The 16,196-nt window shown below is 34.2% G+C and overlaps 2 protein-coding genes across 5 annotated transcripts; both read left to right on the plus strand.

The window, feature by feature from the left end:
• The first annotated feature begins 3,459 nt into the window (after nucleotides 1–3,459).
• LOC102618523 (E3 ubiquitin-protein ligase HOS1) lies at nucleotides 3,460–9,517 on the plus strand. Its single transcript, XM_006477078.4, has 10 exons — nucleotides 3,460–3,757; nucleotides 3,990–4,380; nucleotides 4,718–4,852; nucleotides 4,973–5,148; nucleotides 5,319–5,726; nucleotides 5,833–5,991; nucleotides 6,263–6,760; nucleotides 7,360–7,497; nucleotides 8,035–8,762; nucleotides 8,894–9,517. Exons 1-10 carry the CDS (start codon nucleotides 3,650–3,652, stop codon nucleotides 9,072–9,074), a joined length of 2,922 nt encoding a protein of 973 aa, XP_006477141.2. The 5' UTR covers nucleotides 3,460–3,649; the 3' UTR covers nucleotides 9,075–9,517.
• A 177-nt stretch (nucleotides 9,518–9,694) lies between these two features.
• Nucleotides 9,695–14,451, plus strand: LOC102618800 (2-oxoglutarate-Fe(II) type oxidoreductase hxnY). Of its 4 annotated transcripts, XR_370513.4 has the most exons (12): nucleotides 9,695–9,909; nucleotides 9,981–10,173; nucleotides 10,278–10,352; nucleotides 10,515–10,566; nucleotides 10,952–11,073; nucleotides 11,742–11,842; nucleotides 11,921–11,979; nucleotides 12,301–12,357; nucleotides 12,522–12,567; nucleotides 13,227–13,306; nucleotides 13,564–13,690; nucleotides 13,866–14,451. XR_370513.4 is itself a non-coding variant. In XM_006477080.4 (11 exons), exons 1-10 carry the CDS (start codon nucleotides 9,832–9,834, stop codon nucleotides 13,314–13,316), a joined length of 873 nt encoding a protein of 290 aa, XP_006477143.2. In that variant the 5' UTR covers nucleotides 9,695–9,831; the 3' UTR covers nucleotides 13,317–13,361; nucleotides 13,564–13,847. The 4 variants fall into 4 exon arrangements, 3 of the variants coding, with proteins under 3 accessions (XP_006477143.2, XP_006477142.2, XP_052293032.1); XM_006477080.4 differs by lacking the exon at nucleotides 13,866–14,451 and having other exon boundaries at nucleotides 13,227–13,361; nucleotides 13,564–13,847; XM_006477079.4 differs by lacking the exon at nucleotides 13,866–14,451 and having other exon boundaries at nucleotides 13,564–13,847.
• Nucleotides 14,452–16,196: the final 1,745 nt, after the last annotated feature.

The raw sequence follows: 16,196 nt of genomic DNA on the forward strand, positions 1-16,196 counted from the left end.
ATGACCCTTTTACATCAATGTGCGAAGGTTTTTCCTGTACTAATTTAATTGCAATAATAAAAGAACGCCTGTCTCAAGTCTCAACTTAGTTTTTAAACGCCACTTCGGCCACGGCCGAAGTGGTGGGCTTCTACAGCGGTTCTAGCCCCAATAAAAATATTGTGGGAGCTAAATATTCTTTATATTTAAATTTTTTTTTTATATAAAATGTAAATAGAGTATGGATATTTTTTTTTTGTGAGGGGTTATTTATCTGGGCATGTACTTTATAAAATTTATTGTAATAATGTAAGTCCCAATTATGTATATCTGATTATAAAAATTAGTGTAATATCTCTGCTACAACAAGCAGTTGTTGTAAATATTTGTCTAATACAGTAATTTGATGATTAATCAGTATTAAAAAAAAACTTAGTTTTTAAACATTTTTGTAAAATTAAAAAATAAAAATATGCACGTGATAGTTAGTAATTTCCTCATTTTGTTTACGGATAGAGCCGTAGATAGTTTTATATGATTATACAAACGAATATAGTATAGTACAAAGGGCTTAGTTAAAAAAGTATAACAATTATTTTCATTTAAAAATGTGAACCCATGATAATTTCATTTACAAGATGGAAACTATAGAAAACTTAAGTTTTACTACGGTGGAAATAAAAATTTGAAAAAAATTATCCTTTTAACAAATATGGATAGTATTTAATACATATATTAGTTCTTTTGGATAAAAAAAAACTGTTGTTAACTATTTAAAACTAATAATATGAATTGCGCGTTTTTATTCAAAATAATAATAATAATAATTTTAAATTAAATATTTTTTTAATATATAGCATTCTGTTATATGGAGATCATCAACCCATAAAATTTTGTGGTAAGTTTTAAGTCAACAAATTTAGTAAAATAATCTCTCCCAAATACATAGTAAAATGTTAATTAAATAATATTTTATCACTCTCAATTTTAGGTCAATGTGTTAAAACAAAATTTTGGTGAATTAATATTCACTTTTTCGATTTTTTTATTTTTTTCGATTCCAATATATTAATTTGTTCTACCTATGTTTTTCAATTGTTGATTTTTAGTATGTCATGGAGGTTCATAATTTATGAAGTAGTTGTTGTAATATATATTGCTTCTGTGATTTGAGGTATTACTGTGGAGTACATAAACATGGACAGTCCTACTCGACGTGAAATGCGACGGTTGGTAGATGCGACCATCATGGGAGAGATGTACCATATTTTATTTACTATCCATTACTTTTTATATTATGATGGCAACAACTGCCATAGATACGTGGCATGTATCTGGCACTTAAAGTCTCACAACCATGCACTAAACCCTCACTAAATGGATCAATGAGTCTCTGGTCCAGTGGGAGAGAACACTTACACTTACAATATTGAGTGTAAGGGTTCGAACCTCTATAAAAATATTTATGGGGGTTATTTACAATCTTTCTTTAATTATCAAATAATTGAGTGGAGCCAGTCTATTCCTCACGAAATATGAATGAAATGGACAATTCTCGAATATTTGAGATGGTTTAAAGAATCTGAGCAGCACTTCAGAGGAGTACATGCCACGAAAAAGGTCTCAATTGTAGAATCTGTTTGTAAATATTAATTGTAATACCTGATATAATATCAGTAAGTCCTGTATAATAGTATTAAAAAAAAAAACCCTCACTAAATGGAGAAAATCTCTTGTGCTCTAGTAACACTACTCTTTATTCATTTAGTATTTGTGTATATTTATTATTATAATTGATTAAAGTATGTACGTGACAATGAATAAAAAGAAAATAAGTAATGCTAAAATAACAACTCTCACTTCCATTTATTAAATTGTAAAAAGAGGAATTAAAACCCAAAAACTATTAAATTTACCTCTCTTTATTTTTGTTATCCTTTAGATGCCAAATGTGCCAAAAGGTTTTTTTTAATTATGTTTTTATTAAATGACGAGCCGATGAATAGCACTTGTGATAGTTCACAGTTGTCAATTATGATATTAAGTAATATACATTAAGGTCTTCAAACGAAATTGGATCGTTGATTCTTATCTGCTTCCACGATCCTTAGTGATAATTTGATGAGGCAATGAAATAAAATTACCTGGAGAACTTTCTTGCCGTAGGGAATATGAAATTTCCACAAAGCCATTGCAAATCTATTTAAATAAGTTATTTTGTTATGGTGGTTTTCTTTTCTTTTCTTTTCTTTTTGTTATTTTCGTTTTATTTTTATTTTTAAAATTGTTTTCCGGGGCAGAGTCCACGCAGTCACAGGCCGCGTTAACAACTCTTGCAAGAAAAAGAAACGAAAAGGATACTCATTCATTGGAGGTGGCTTTTATTTAAAGAGTGACAGCGATACCAAATTTTGGCATGATGCACAAAATCTTGAGTGATCAACGCTGAGAGATTTATTTATTTACTTTTTTTTTTTGGTAAAATATACTCTAATAAGACTATAAAAATATTATGAGAGTTTTTTCTCCCCCCAAAAAAAAATAAAATTGCTATTCATTAAATTTGGCTAATTAATAGCTCAATACTAATGAAGAATTGAGATGTGTTGACTGAAAACATATAACATGTAAATATTATGTTAACCGTTTATTAATCTTAAGATAAATATTTATCATCGTCTGTGTCAATAAAGCCTTCCTCTATTTCTTTTTCATTTATCTAAACAACTTGCATTTCGTTTTCATATATTTTTATAATTTTGGTTCAAAACTTCGGACAAAAAACTGATATCACAACTCAATAAGAAATGCAACGCTTAGACCTTTATTTTTATCATGCCACGTGATATTATCAAAAAAGATATAAGATTTAATATGTTAAGAAGACCACATTTCCTTCCTAATAGCAAAGAAAGTTCCAAGTACTTTAAATTTGGTAAACAAACTATCTTTAAAGTTTTAAACCTAACATTAGGAGGAGGTATTCAGAAACAAAACCCACCACACATTTTTATTTTATTTTATTAGTATTTATGTATTATTTATAAATTTATTATATTTATATGAACGAATTATATAGTTTTTTTCTTTTATTTTTATAATGAATAATGATACAACCACAAATTTTTGTATAAATTTATTTTGTACAAACTGATGTAGCATCAATTCATTAGTTGAATGAAAATATTAAATAGTGAAAATAAATCATGTGGATCAAGAGATATTCAATTTAATTAATTTTATCATGCCACATAAGTTTGTACAAGAGTTTATGACTATATCATTACTATTTTATAATTTCACAGGATTTGAACTGAATTTTGTTTTTTTTGCATTTTATAGTTTATACAACAAGTTTGCGTGTTTTAAAAAAGAGTTTATAAAAAAAAAAAAAAGCAAGGTGATGGGGCCGGGTCTGGGCACCCGCTTCTTCGTAACATTTAACTCGGTCTAAAACTACCCACCGGATCCGATCCACTAATTATCGGACCAAATCATTATTTCCGAAATTCCAATTTGAATTCTCACCATCGCAATCTTAAAAAAATTCGTTTGCGTTCGAGCCCTAATTTCAAGTTTCGGATGAAACACACACTCCAGTCACTCTGACGTCACCATTTATTACACAGCCATTGTTCCACTTGAAACGACTCTTCAAGAAACTGCACAGATGGATAGAAGTGAAATCAACGGTCCAAATTCGTCCACAATTTCCCCCGATACCGACGCCAGCGCTAGATCGCCTCCACCGCCTAACTACAATAGTCGCGCCGTTCAGGTACGCGGCGCATTTATCTGCAAATGCATTAAATATATATAACGTGTTAGTGTTCATGTGTAAGTTAAACCCTAGCTGTTACTTTAGGGTTTTAGGTTTATATTAAACCATGTAGAGTTTATAGAATTACAGAAATCTTTTTGAAATTCTATTGTCTAAAGTTTATTTCTATTTCTGTTCATATCATTGGTTTTATATAGGAATAACGTTTTCATTTTAAATTTAATTTCAGGAAGCTTTAGAACACTTGGCTTCTATTGATCTCTGCGAGTTGCGTTACGAAGCGAAAGTGGAGCATTGTAGGGCAACTAGAGACTTGAGAAGTTGCGGGCGTTATGTGCAGTATGTCTTGAACTCTTGTGGACATGCCTCATTATGTGCAGAGTGTCGTCAGCGGTGTGATTTTTGCCCGATTTGTAGAATCCCAGTCCCAAAGAAGAGGAATAGTATTAGACTTCGACTTTATGACGAGTGTGTAGAGGCTGGTCTTATCTCGAAAAGATGTGAGGAAGGATACCATGACTTTGAAGATGCGGAGAATCAGATAACTGCTGATGTTCAACGCCTTTATTCCTTGTTTGACACTGCTTTGGAGAATAACTTGATTTCTTTGATTTGCCATTGTATCCTATTCATTGCGTATGTATGTCTTTCTCTGAGAGCGCGTGTTTTTACTGCAGGAAAAGAAAGCTGGTGCTTTTTTTTCCCTTTTTTGAACTTCTTATAGATACCAGCTTATTGTAATTTAATAGGTAATAATTCTCTAAGCATGGAATATTTTTCAGCCCTAATTTCTGTGAGGAATCATCACATAGCTCTGAAACAGACACCTCAGGGATATCTTGAAGTTAGACAGTTTGATATTAATACTGTGTGGCATGCTCATGATATGAGTGTTATTTCTGGTGAAAGTTCTTTTTTTGCTGCAAATGCATTTTTTCCTTAATAGAAATTGAATAGATGTTAGAGATGTTTGCATGGATGAAGCTGCTGTGTCTAGTGATCCTGTCGTTGCTTTCCTGTTGGATGAAGTGGTTGTCAAGGATTGGTGCAAGCGGGCATTCAAGAACATCATAGCGGAACTCAAGCTGATATGTATCCATACCAGTCTTGTTAACATTTGGAATTAAAGCTTATTGATTTCTTATCTTGTGCTCGTGCGTCTCTGCAGTTTTACACACTTCGTATTGCTTGCTTCCTAACTTTTTTCATTAGATAATCTGGAAGTGGAGGTGATGAAAACTAGGCTCAGTTTACTTCTGAAGTTTCAAATGAAGCTGCGCGACATATCTAGTGTGATTGAAGTCCTCGCCTCGTCATTTAAGGATGATCTTTCAGCACAGGTTCATGACTTGCACCACTTTCAGGAGAGCATATTGAAGACTAAGCAGGTTTATACTTACTTAGATACCTAATTTTAATGATGTACATGTCGTATATCTACTTTGTATTGTTTTAGACGTTTTCTCCAATATTGGTTGTTCGATTTATGAATTTTGTTGAACAGTTGGCCTTCATAGGAATTGGCATATTTTCTCTAAGTATTGGTTTCTTATTCCAGCACTTGGAGATTATGATGTGGTGTGCAAAGCACCAATTTCTGGAGAATGTGAGGTCTCGTCATGCTAGTTTCACATCATGGCATTCTCTAGTCCGTCAAAGGAAATCAGCTGCAACTGAGCGTGCATGGTATGATCCAGTAAAAAACTGTGCGGAGTCCACCAAACAGGATGGTTCCCTGTTCATTGAAGATGCACTAGCTAATCTTGAGATAGAGCAGGAATTTACTCAAGGTAGGGGAGAGGAATTAGATATTACATCTTTGCACAAGGATGATGAAGGCTCGTCCTTTGTTAGGTCCAAGATAGAGGGAGTATCAGGATGCTACCCATTTGAAAATCTTCGAGCTGCTGTTGACATACTCTTTTTGCATGGTAGTTCCGATTTGGTGCTTGCAAAGCAGGCAATTGTATCCTTTCTCTATTTGACTTAGATTTTGGATATTAGATATTATTCTTGGCTTTGTTAGGGCATTTCCTTTTTCACATATCCTTTGTTTTCTTAATGAGGAACAGTTTCTCTATTACCTGTTTGACCAGCATTGGACCATGCCTGATGAAAATTGGAGGCATATTGTGGATGACTTTGCAGCCACCTTTAGTATAACCAGGCATTCATTACTGGAATCTCTTACCTTCTATCTTCTGGATGACCAAGCAGATGAGGCTCTGCAGGTAATTTTAATAGATCAAAATATCCACCCAAAGTTAAATGCAGATTTTGCTTTCCATCAAGGCAGAAGGCATATTAATCTTACCTCCTTTTTTTCTTTTTTTTTTTTTCCGGGGGAGTGCTTGTTTGTGCTGTAGTAGATTGAATCTTAAGAAGTATCTTTTGTCATGTTTTGGGATGATAATGAGGATTATTAATTATGCATTGAATATCTTTGTGCTTTGGAAATTGTTTTATATGCTAATCATCATTGAGTGAATTAATGTTACTTAGGAAGCTTGTCACCTTCTTCCTGAGATCTCTGGCCCGACAACTCATCCTAAGATTGCACAAGTTCTGTTAGAAAGGGAAAATCCTGAGGCAGCTCTTATGGTTTTACGTTGGTCTGGTCGTGATGGTGGGTCACCGTTGGTTTCTCTTAGTGAAGCTGTGACTGCTGTTCGGATAAGGGTAGAGTGTGCACTTTTGACTGAAGCTTTTACATATCAGAGGATGCTCTGCACTAAAGTGAGGGAGAAGAAGTTGAAGTTTGGAACAATTGGGGAAACTTTTGATGATCTAAAGGGTGGATTCAAGACTTGGGAACAATGGTTAGAAGTATTGGTTACTGAAATTTGTTGTCTTTGCATCCGGAGAAACTTAGTGGATCGGATGATAGAGCTACCTTGGAACACTGATGAGGAGAAATATCTCCATAAATGTCTCTTAGATTCGGCTACTGACGACCCTTCGACAACTGTTGGCAGTCTTCTTGTCGTATTCTATATTCAGGTAACTTCCTTTTATTCTATAGACTATTTATATGTAATGAACTACAGTTTTTGGGTGGGGTTAGTTTTCCGAATTTCTGACATGTCCGATACTAGGAGGTTGTCCACCATTATGAGTCTGGTAGACATAGACACTTGTCATCCATCTCACATGTACACATGCTACAAGGTGATGTCTGGAGTCTGTTCGACACATTTTGACTTTGATGAATAACATCTTTATAAGGGGATTCTACTGCCAATGACAATCAGGCATTATAATACTCCAAATTTATGCAGCACTATATTAGCACTTAGTAGATCTCTGACTAATGGTAGGTGAGTTGGAACTCTTGTCTCTTGTGGGCTTGTTTCAGACATTGGAAAGTGGTAGCAACACCCGACTTCTGTCTCTGTGTGTGTGTTTGTGTCTGTTTCTCTTGTCCTTTTGGCACAACCTGTCATGCGTCCATTTACCAATGAGTTATTCAGTCGGTCATGTCTGAATATGTTAGAATGACATTTATTCTGAATAATTTTTGTTGGAAGTAATATTTGTACTTGGCTTATGAACTCATTTTTTTTTTTTTTTTAACAACTTGTGTTGCTTTTTCATTTCAGCGTTACCGATATGCTGAGGCATACCAAGTTAATCTTAAACTTCAAAGTGTGGAGCAGGATTTCATTTCAAAGAATCCTGTCAGTGAAGAAGTTCTATCCAGGATGCAATCACAAATTCATTGGAGAACCAAATTTATTGTAAGTGGTTTAAACTTTTTAGTCCAAACAATGGCTTCCCATTCCTCATAACAAATATTAAAATAAAAACAGAGATAAACTATAAGTAAAAATCTAAAGCTTTGGGAAGCAGTTGAGTTAAAAGCAGTTCCTGTATGGCTAGCAGTGGGAGGTATATTGATTGATATTTGTTTGCTTTATTCTTAATTGCTGTAGTCTTCCAATTTGAACCTAAAGCAGTGGTCCAAAGTGTGTATCTTAAGTCAAAATTTGATGAACCGTTTCCTGAGCACTCACTAGATGCAACCCTCCCTAATCTCCCTGAAGCAAGGTAGTTTGGGATATAGAATAATTGATCAGGCAAGGAAAGAAGTCCTCTTTATGGAAAAAGCTTTTTTGGTTTTTCCAATTTTATGACTCAGTGCAGCTTAATTAGGTACATGGAAAGCACATGCACTTTTGTTACTTAAAACTGATGAGGAAAGAATTGAGTTGGACACTTGTCAGATCTGAATTTTCCTTTTTCAATATACTGAATTTACATGCTTTTTTAAACAGGATACATCCATAGAGTTGCTGCCAGAAGTCCAACGGCAACTTTTAAAGAATGGGAAATTGCCTCTGAATGCTCTTAACTCTAGTGAAGAAGTTGAAATTCCAGAAAAATCTGATCTTCATGGGTCACAAGAACTGAAATCCATCACTTTGTTGATCCCTACAACTGCTGATTCTTCGCTTCTTCTGCCGACGAGCAATTTGACTCCTGCAAATTCATCTGTTTTTGAATCTCCTACAGGACCTGGTAGGTCTATCAAGAGCCCTCACTTTGAAGTTGGTCATTACGGTCCATCAATTCTTCACGAAAGGTTATTTATGAACAAAGAAGGGTCAACATATGATTTTGGTGTCAGCAAAGAGTTTAAAGTTGATGGTTTCTCAACTCCTGGGGTCTGTCAATCTAGCCCCATGAATCAAACACCACTGAAAGGCAGAAATTTCTCGTCAAGAACTCTTTCAAATAGCCACCGGCGAGACAAAGTTTCTGATAAAATCTCACCTGTACCTGAACAAAATGGGTTCTTAAGCCAACATCTAAATACAATTCATCACTATTCTCATAGGATGACAACCAATCCAGCTTCTACACCTGTCAGCAACCGTGGCTTGCATAATGATCTTGCAGGCGACCTGCACTCAAATTTGTCTAGTAAGAGAGTTCATTCAGATAGGGAAGATGGGCTGCGGTATATGATCTCTTCAGAAGATCCAATGGATGTCTCTTTGAGGTAAGAATCTCAGTTCTTTGTTCTCTAAACCTTGCACCTAATCTTAATCTTTTTGTGGGGGATCTTGCTTAAGCAGTTAGGTAGTCTCATTCTCAAATGTTTACTTAGAATATCACGTTATCCATTTTCAGCAATGGGAAGAAGGGATTTGCTGTAGAAGACAGGCAAGCAATTGCTGGTGGTGGCTTAAGATGGAGGTCTGATGAAACTAGTGATGAGGAAGAGAAGCAGAGTCCAGAGAGTGCCATGGGAGTAGCTTCTTATACAACTCCCAGAAGAGGAATTAGAAGAAGCAGATTTGCTAGAAGATGAAGATTGAAATATATCCACAGTTCAGAAGAGGGAAAAGTTGTAAGAGCTTGAAGCACAGAAATTCCTCAAAAAGGGGCGAGAGTTTAACCAGAGTTTACCATGCGGTTGTTTGGAAACCAAGCATTGCAAGTATATCTATCATTCAGTTCTGATATGATAGGTCAGCCTTCCTGCCATCGAAATGAACTAACATGGGATTTTTTTTTTCCCTCTCTCTCTCTCTCTTCCCCTTGGTAATCCATATTAATTGAATCATGAGATGGTGTTGGCCATATATTTTTTTGTAATTCTTTTTTGGTTTTTAGGAAGCGAAAGCTTGAGGCAAGCCAAGTTGGTGTATCCGCTATGTAGCTGAACATCTTTGTATTCAGACTGAAAATAGCAACAATGATATAAAGCAGTTTTACAAATGAAAAACGAATATAAAAATTTTGCATAAAAAGTGAGCTTTGCAGGCTATTTTCCTTTCGAGTGGAGGAATTAAATTTTATTTTTAAAATGAAGAAGTAGAAATAAATCATTCAAATAAAAAAAATAAAAATTGCTTCACGTAAGCCTAAAATCACAAGAATATCCGGGCAGACTCATAAGGCCCCGTGGTGTGCACGTGACAGAAGCTCAATAGTGAATAGCCCATCAAATAAAGACCACAGCAGATCTTCGCCCGTTAAAAAAAAAAAAACGGTGTGAATTATGGGGCAGCTTTACTAGAGCAGTCAGCAGAGTGCAGACTAGTAGCGGGAAGCAAGCGAAGCTAATGACGGAAGCACTGCAACTTCCTGTTATAGATCTCTCCTCGCCGGACCGTCTTTCCACTGCTAAATCGATCCGTCAGGTTATTATTATTTTTCATTTTTTCCTCATTACTCTTCAAAGGCTTGACAGTGTCTTATTTAATATTTTCAGGCATGTATAGATTACGGTTTCTTTTATCTAGTGAATCATGGCGTGGAGGAAGAGTTAATTTATCAAATGTTTAACGAGAGTAAGAAATTTTTCTCACTTCAATTGGAAGACAAGATGAAATTAGCACGCAAAGAACATAGAGGTTACACTGCACTGTGCGACGAGATCCTTGACCCTTCTTCAACTTCTGAAGGTTCCTTATCTTATCATTATCATGCTGTAGTCGTTTCAAGTACATATGATGGAACATGATGTCTGAATTTTTTTTTTTTTTTAATTTGATTGATTGGGGAACAGGTGATCCAAAAGAGAGTTTCTACATTGGTCCTTTAGAGGGAACTCTTAGTAGCATGAATCAGTGGCCCTCACTAGGTGTTTTTCTTATATTTACCAAATATTTCTCAAAAAATTTCTTTAGTTAGTCCTTCAACTTCTACTTAATTATTATCTTCCGCATGTGATTTATTGGGAGATTAAATTAACAATAAAATTATTAAGCATGGGTGGGCTGTTATTTTGCCTAGGAAATCTCAGAAATTCTGCCAACTTGGAGATCCACAATGGAGTATTACCACCAAAAAGTCCTGTGAGTTTTGATTTCAACTTACCCTGGACTTGCATGGTCGCTAAGCGTTTGTAATGTTTACACTGGACTTGTAATTAAATTTGATAACATGGTTTTTTAAGTTATTTATAGATGTTTCTCTTTTTCTTTTTTCTTTTTTTTTTTGGTTAACCAATATAAATAATTTGAGATGTCTATTAAAACTTTTAGTCAGATTGCAGTGTTTACTGTTGACAAAGTGCTTCTATATAGTTTCACTGTCATTTACAAGGAATATGTTCCTGTGACTGCATATGTCCTAAGGAGAAAGTTCAAAATTGTCAACTCATGCCTTGATTCTATGTTGGTTAATGGTACCTTTCTAGGACAAGGACACTCTTACATGGTCTTATATGTGCTGTCTCAGGTCTGCTGGTAGAAGATTGATCCATTTAATAGCTTTAGCTTTGAACTTGAATGGAGATTTCTTTCAGAAAGTTGGAGCTTTGGATGCACCCATGGCTTTTCTTCGCCTGTTACACTATCCAGGTATGAAGAGTCAATTTGGATTCTTTGTTTTTTGGTCACTTATACAGTTTGCGGTTGATCATCTTAAGGTATTTTCTTTTTTCTTTTTCTTTTTCTTTTTTTTTAAATTTGTAAGTCCACATAAGAAAAAAGACAAATTTTGTGTTCTTCTGGTGCTTGAGCAATAATTGTTCCATGCTAATTCAATAATCTTTATATTGTCTGAGATGTTCAAAGCTCTTCAAAACATAATCTCTTCATTTTTGTGTATGAAAGTTTCATTCATGTACATTCTGAAATAAGTGGCATTGGTAAAATATTTATTGGTAAAATAGAAGGATCTGTTGAACGTCTCCAGTCTCTTTTCTGGGCCATATTTCATATTGAATGAAGCACAGAGCGTTAGTGAATTCTATCATGTTCCTGCAGTAACATTTGAGTAAGAATATGACCAATTTTAACTTGCTTTAAACTCTGCTTGTTTAGGACAGTCTTCCGCCCAAAAAAAAAAAGCTTGTTTTTTTGGGATCTAAACTGACCAGATCTATTTCTTTGATCGTTGGGCCAAAAAGAACGAGACCCAAGTAGTGGAGTAGATTTGTTGAGAATAAGGCTAAGACTTTCTCTAGCAGTTTTCCTAGGAGATCCTTGTGTGTTACTGACAATATGCCCCCTATTTATAATTTTAGGTGAATTAGTTTCTTCGAACCAAGAAGTATGTGGTGCTTCTGCTCATTCAGATTATGGAATGATCACTCTCCTTGCAACTGATGGTGTTCCAGGACTGCAGGCATGCTTGTCTTAAACTGTCAGCATCATATCTTTTATTAGCAAAGGTTTTGCCCCTCTAAATTACCAGTTCTTACAGGTTTGCAGGGAGAAATTCAATCAACCACGATTATGGGAGGATGTGCCAAATATCAAGGGGTGAGTCCAGGATGGAATATTTCTGGTGTAAAGAGATTAAGTCCCGTTAGCTAGGACTGATGGAGCATGCTATGTAGTAATTGGAGCATTTGCTTAGCTTGATTTGTCCATGATTTGTCATTGCTTTGACATATATTTATGTTATTATGATCATGATTTGATGGTATTTGCTTTGCTTAGCTTGTTGTTTCCATATTGTGACACTGATAGTTATTTCTCCATGATTTGTCATTGCTTTGACATATATTTATGTTATCATGATCATGATTTGATGGTATTTTGCTTTGTCATTCCAACTTTAGCTGATTGTCTAATTTACAGGGCCCTCATTGTGAATATTGGGGACATGATGGAGAGGTGGACTAATTGTTTGTTTCGGTAATTTGTTATTCTGCTACCTTGAAAAACATTTATGTTTCACCTCAGAGTTATTAATCTTAATTAGGATCAAATGTTATAATGAGTTCATTTTGAGGCTAATACTTAATTGTTTCTATTTTGATTATGGGCTTTTTATCCTAATTTGCATCCTCTATTTGTAGGTCAACCCTCCACAGAGTGATGTCTTCAGGACAAGAACGCTACTCTGTAATCATTTGCTTTCTTTCCCATTTATGTTTTCCTCATTCCAATGCCTTTGGTTGTAAGTAGTTTGGAATCATAGGTTTTGAAGCACTATAAGTCGCATGCACTTGATAAATCAAGGTTCTAGGATCTATATGAGTCCTGTTCCTATTTCATTAGATTGATGTAGGAGAACATTGAATGTAGCAATAGCCAAGTTAGCTGTCTGAGGTTTTGGAGGGTTAGATGATCATGCAAATTTAAAAATTTCACATTGACAAAAAGATAATTGGTTGTTGGATTTTTTTTTTAATTAAGTTGTATTTCATACCCAAAAAAAAAAAAGAAAGAAAAGAAAGCTAGCAGTTTCCTTTTATCACCGGATGAAATCCATTCTGTTGAATGCTCCAGCTGCCAAAAATGTGTCTGTTGGTACAGAGCATGATAAAAAACTAGAAATAATGTGTCTAAACATGCAACAATATGAAATTGTTCCAAAAGCTGTGGAAAGTGATTTCAAGTGCTTTCTCACAGCCTGTGCAAACACATTGAAACAATCTCATTTTCATTGAATATCTAAAAGTGCCTTTGGGATGTGATTCGTCTTTCTTTCTTTAAGGAAGTTCCATTACATACTTATATAGTTGTTCCAATCAGTGTTTTCTGGAATTCCACCATTGCAGGCAGCATTCTTCTTGGATCCCAACGGTGACTGTGTAGTGGAATGCTTGGAAAGTTGTTGCAGTGAATCGAATCCTCCAAAGTACATATAGTTCTACCAACCTTATTTTGTTACAACTGGCCATGTTGATGACTTCGTAAGGCCGTTATCTCGTTGAGATTTCTGCCTATAGGGTTCTCTGAATTTTGTTGAATTGAAAAATAGTCTAGAATCTGTTAAGAAAGCTGAAATACAAATTCAATTCGGAAGTTGATTCTTTTGTAGGATTTTGTTTTGATGAAATGCCTGATAAGACATAAAGCGAGATTGGAATAACATTGATAGCTGTGTTTGTGCAGATTTGCCCCAATCCGCAGCGGAGACTACATCAAAGAGCGAATCAGGCTTACCTATGGCTCATAGGTCGAGTACCAGAGACCAGAGTGATTGTGTGGAGGCAGCAGCAGTTGAAGATTATAGTTTCAAGTAGGAGCTAGTGATACAAATGCATCAACCCACATTACTGTGCATTATACATTGAATTTCATCCATTTTAACATTTATTTGGAACTTTCTTGTAATAGTAAAATTGCTATAAAAATGAAAACAAAGCTTACGTCATATATAACATTTTAATTTTGAAGCTTGATGCTTGCTGCAGGGATCGCCGGTCAAGTAGGATTGAATTGTGAACAACTGAGTTGAATTTGTGGGTCGGCATGTGATCTTTAAGATCTTTTTACGTGAAAATTGGGATACGAAATGTGTTCCAAAACAAACGCCAGTCTTTAAGAGGACCACGAATTCGCCTGCCGCTAATTGACCAAATCCAAGCACATTGTTTCCACGGGACAATTTCCAAACCTTTAGGACGTGTGGATCGTTGACACGTGGTGACAACGTTAATGAGAACGCTCTTTCATACGGTGGCTCTGTAAAAATGTTTATCACAGGATCCATTAACGTGTAGGGCTGAAACGTGTGAAGACTGCACGTCAACCAAGGCGTCTGTAATGGTCACCCACAAAAGGACAACCTCTTGTTAGGTTGCTGTTGTGATTTATTCTTGACCGCGTAAGTGTCTTCTCCTCATCACGCGGTCACCTCCCTTTTTTTTTTTTTTTTTTTTTTTTTTTCCTGTTATCATCATGGTCTTTTTCTTCTTTTTACGTATGCCCCACATTGCATTGAAGCCCGCTAAGTTTTCTTCTTTAAATCTTTTAATATCAGTTCGATAATTTGTTTAATTCTTTAATTTTGTATTATTTAAAAAAAAAAAAAAAAAGCCGCTAATAGTGCACAACTGCACATGGGGCTGCAGCCTCCGACCTCCCTCTTCTCCAATGGATCACATGCCTCATATCATATGACTTGGATGTGACTAATCTCTAGATCAATAGGACCACACCAATAACATAAGGGATAGTCTACTCTTCAACCCATAGTTGGGTCCCACCAGTATAAATAGTCAGACAGGCAAAAAAAATGTGTGATTTGGATAAGGTGGATAAGCTTTTATAATCCTCGGTCGTACGATATGATATCCTAGATGCCATCATACGCTACAAATCTACAATATGCCGTTCCCACCCTGTTAGTCAGTGGTCCCCGCGTCTATTACCTTTGGATTTAGACTTAGGAATCGCCTTAGATTTAATTTTAGACCAAGATTTGCTTTATGCTCCCCAACAACGCCCCCTCACCGTCCACGTGTCCTGCTGAATCTCGCTGCTCACCCTTCTGTGTCTCTGATTATTTTATTTTCTCCCTCCACGGCTTGAATAATATGTATATATATATATATATATAAGGAAAAAAGACAAACACACCCTAATGTTTAGGTAAAAAAAAAATAAAAATCTCCTTAATATTTAAAAAAAAATATTTACACCTTAATTTATTATAATTTTACCATTATACACTTCTAATATATAAAAAAAATATATATTAGATTATCCAATTTATCTATATATTATTAATAAAATTATAAATAGACAATTGGATATTATAAAAAAATTGTAAATATACCCTCATTGCTCAATTCCTCTATTTAAATTTTTATCAATAACTAATTTTTAAAAAAGACATCTATACACCTAAAAAAATTGTAAATAAATTATAATTTTAAAAATAAAATTAGTTATTAATACCATAATAAATAACATAGAAAATTGGTTATAAATGTACAAGTTTAAATTATTGACATGTGGAGAGTTGTTAAATATACAAGTTTAAAGTTTAAATAAAATTGGTTATTAATAACTAACCACATGTCAATAATTTAAACTTGTACATTTATAACCAATTTTCTATGTTATTTATTATGGTATTAATAACCAATTTTATTTTTAAAATTATAATTTATTTACAATTTTTTTAAGTGTGTAGATGTCTTTTTTAAAAATTACTTATTAATAAAAATTTAAATAGAGGGATGGGGTAATGAGGTATATTTATAATTTTATTAACAATATATTGACAAATTTGATAATCTAATAATTTTTTATATATGTTAGAAGGGTATAATGATAAAATTATAATAAATTAGGTTATAAATATATTTTTTTAAACATTAAGAGATTTTGGTCCTTTTTCCTAAATACTGGGGTGTGTTTATCTTCTTCCCATATATATAATATACATAGACTCTCCAATTTTAAAATGTAACGCAGTGGACCCTTAATTAAGGGGCACAACTATCAACAAGCATTTCACAACACACCCTACACAATATTTATTTATTTTTTGGGCAAATTTTGAGTATGGACGAATGGCAGTTAAAGAGATTACGATGAAACCAACTAATTTATTTTCTATGCACTCTTTTAAATTAAAAATTTTATTATATAAATAACTTTTAAAAATTTGCTTAATTAATTTTTTCTTCTCTTTCTCTTGTCATTTTCATAAATTCTCACTAATTCACTCGTATATTTTTTTTAACTATAAATAATTGATATTACCAACGAATATGAATAAATTTTATTATTTA

The sequence above is a fragment of the Citrus sinensis genome, chromosome 3, assembly GCF_022201045.2.
Source record: "Citrus sinensis cultivar Valencia sweet orange chromosome 3, DVS_A1.0, whole genome shotgun sequence".
In the NCBI taxonomy this organism is placed as follows: domain Eukaryota; kingdom Viridiplantae; phylum Streptophyta; class Magnoliopsida; order Sapindales; family Rutaceae; genus Citrus; species Citrus sinensis.

What these genes read in the sequence shown, in the direction of transcription:
- LOC102618523 (XM_006477078.4), top strand. Translation starts at nt 3,650, where the DNA reads ATGGATAGAAGTGAAATCAACGGTCCAAATTCGTCCACAATTTCCCCC. An exon ending in GATTTCTTTGATTTGCCATT is followed by an intron (nt 4,381 to 4,717) that starts GTATCCTATTCA and finishes GAAATTGAATAG; the next exon opens with ATGTTAGAGATGTTTGCATG. An exon ending in TGCTTGCAAAGCAGGCAATT is followed by an intron (nt 5,727 to 5,832) that starts GTATCCTTTCTC and finishes AATGAGGAACAG; the next exon opens with TTTCTCTATTACCTGTTTGA.
- LOC102618800 (XM_006477079.4), top strand. Translation starts at nt 9,832, where the DNA reads ATGACGGAAGCACTGCAACTTCCTGTTATAGATCTCTCCTCGCCGGAC. An exon ending in ATGGTGTTCCAGGACTGCAG is followed by an intron (nt 11,843 to 11,920) that starts GCATGCTTGTCT and finishes CAGTTCTTACAG; the next exon opens with GTTTGCAGGGAGAAATTCAA. An exon ending in TGGACTAATTGTTTGTTTCG is followed by an intron (nt 12,358 to 12,521) that starts GTAATTTGTTAT and finishes CTCTATTTGTAG; the next exon opens with GTCAACCCTCCACAGAGTGA.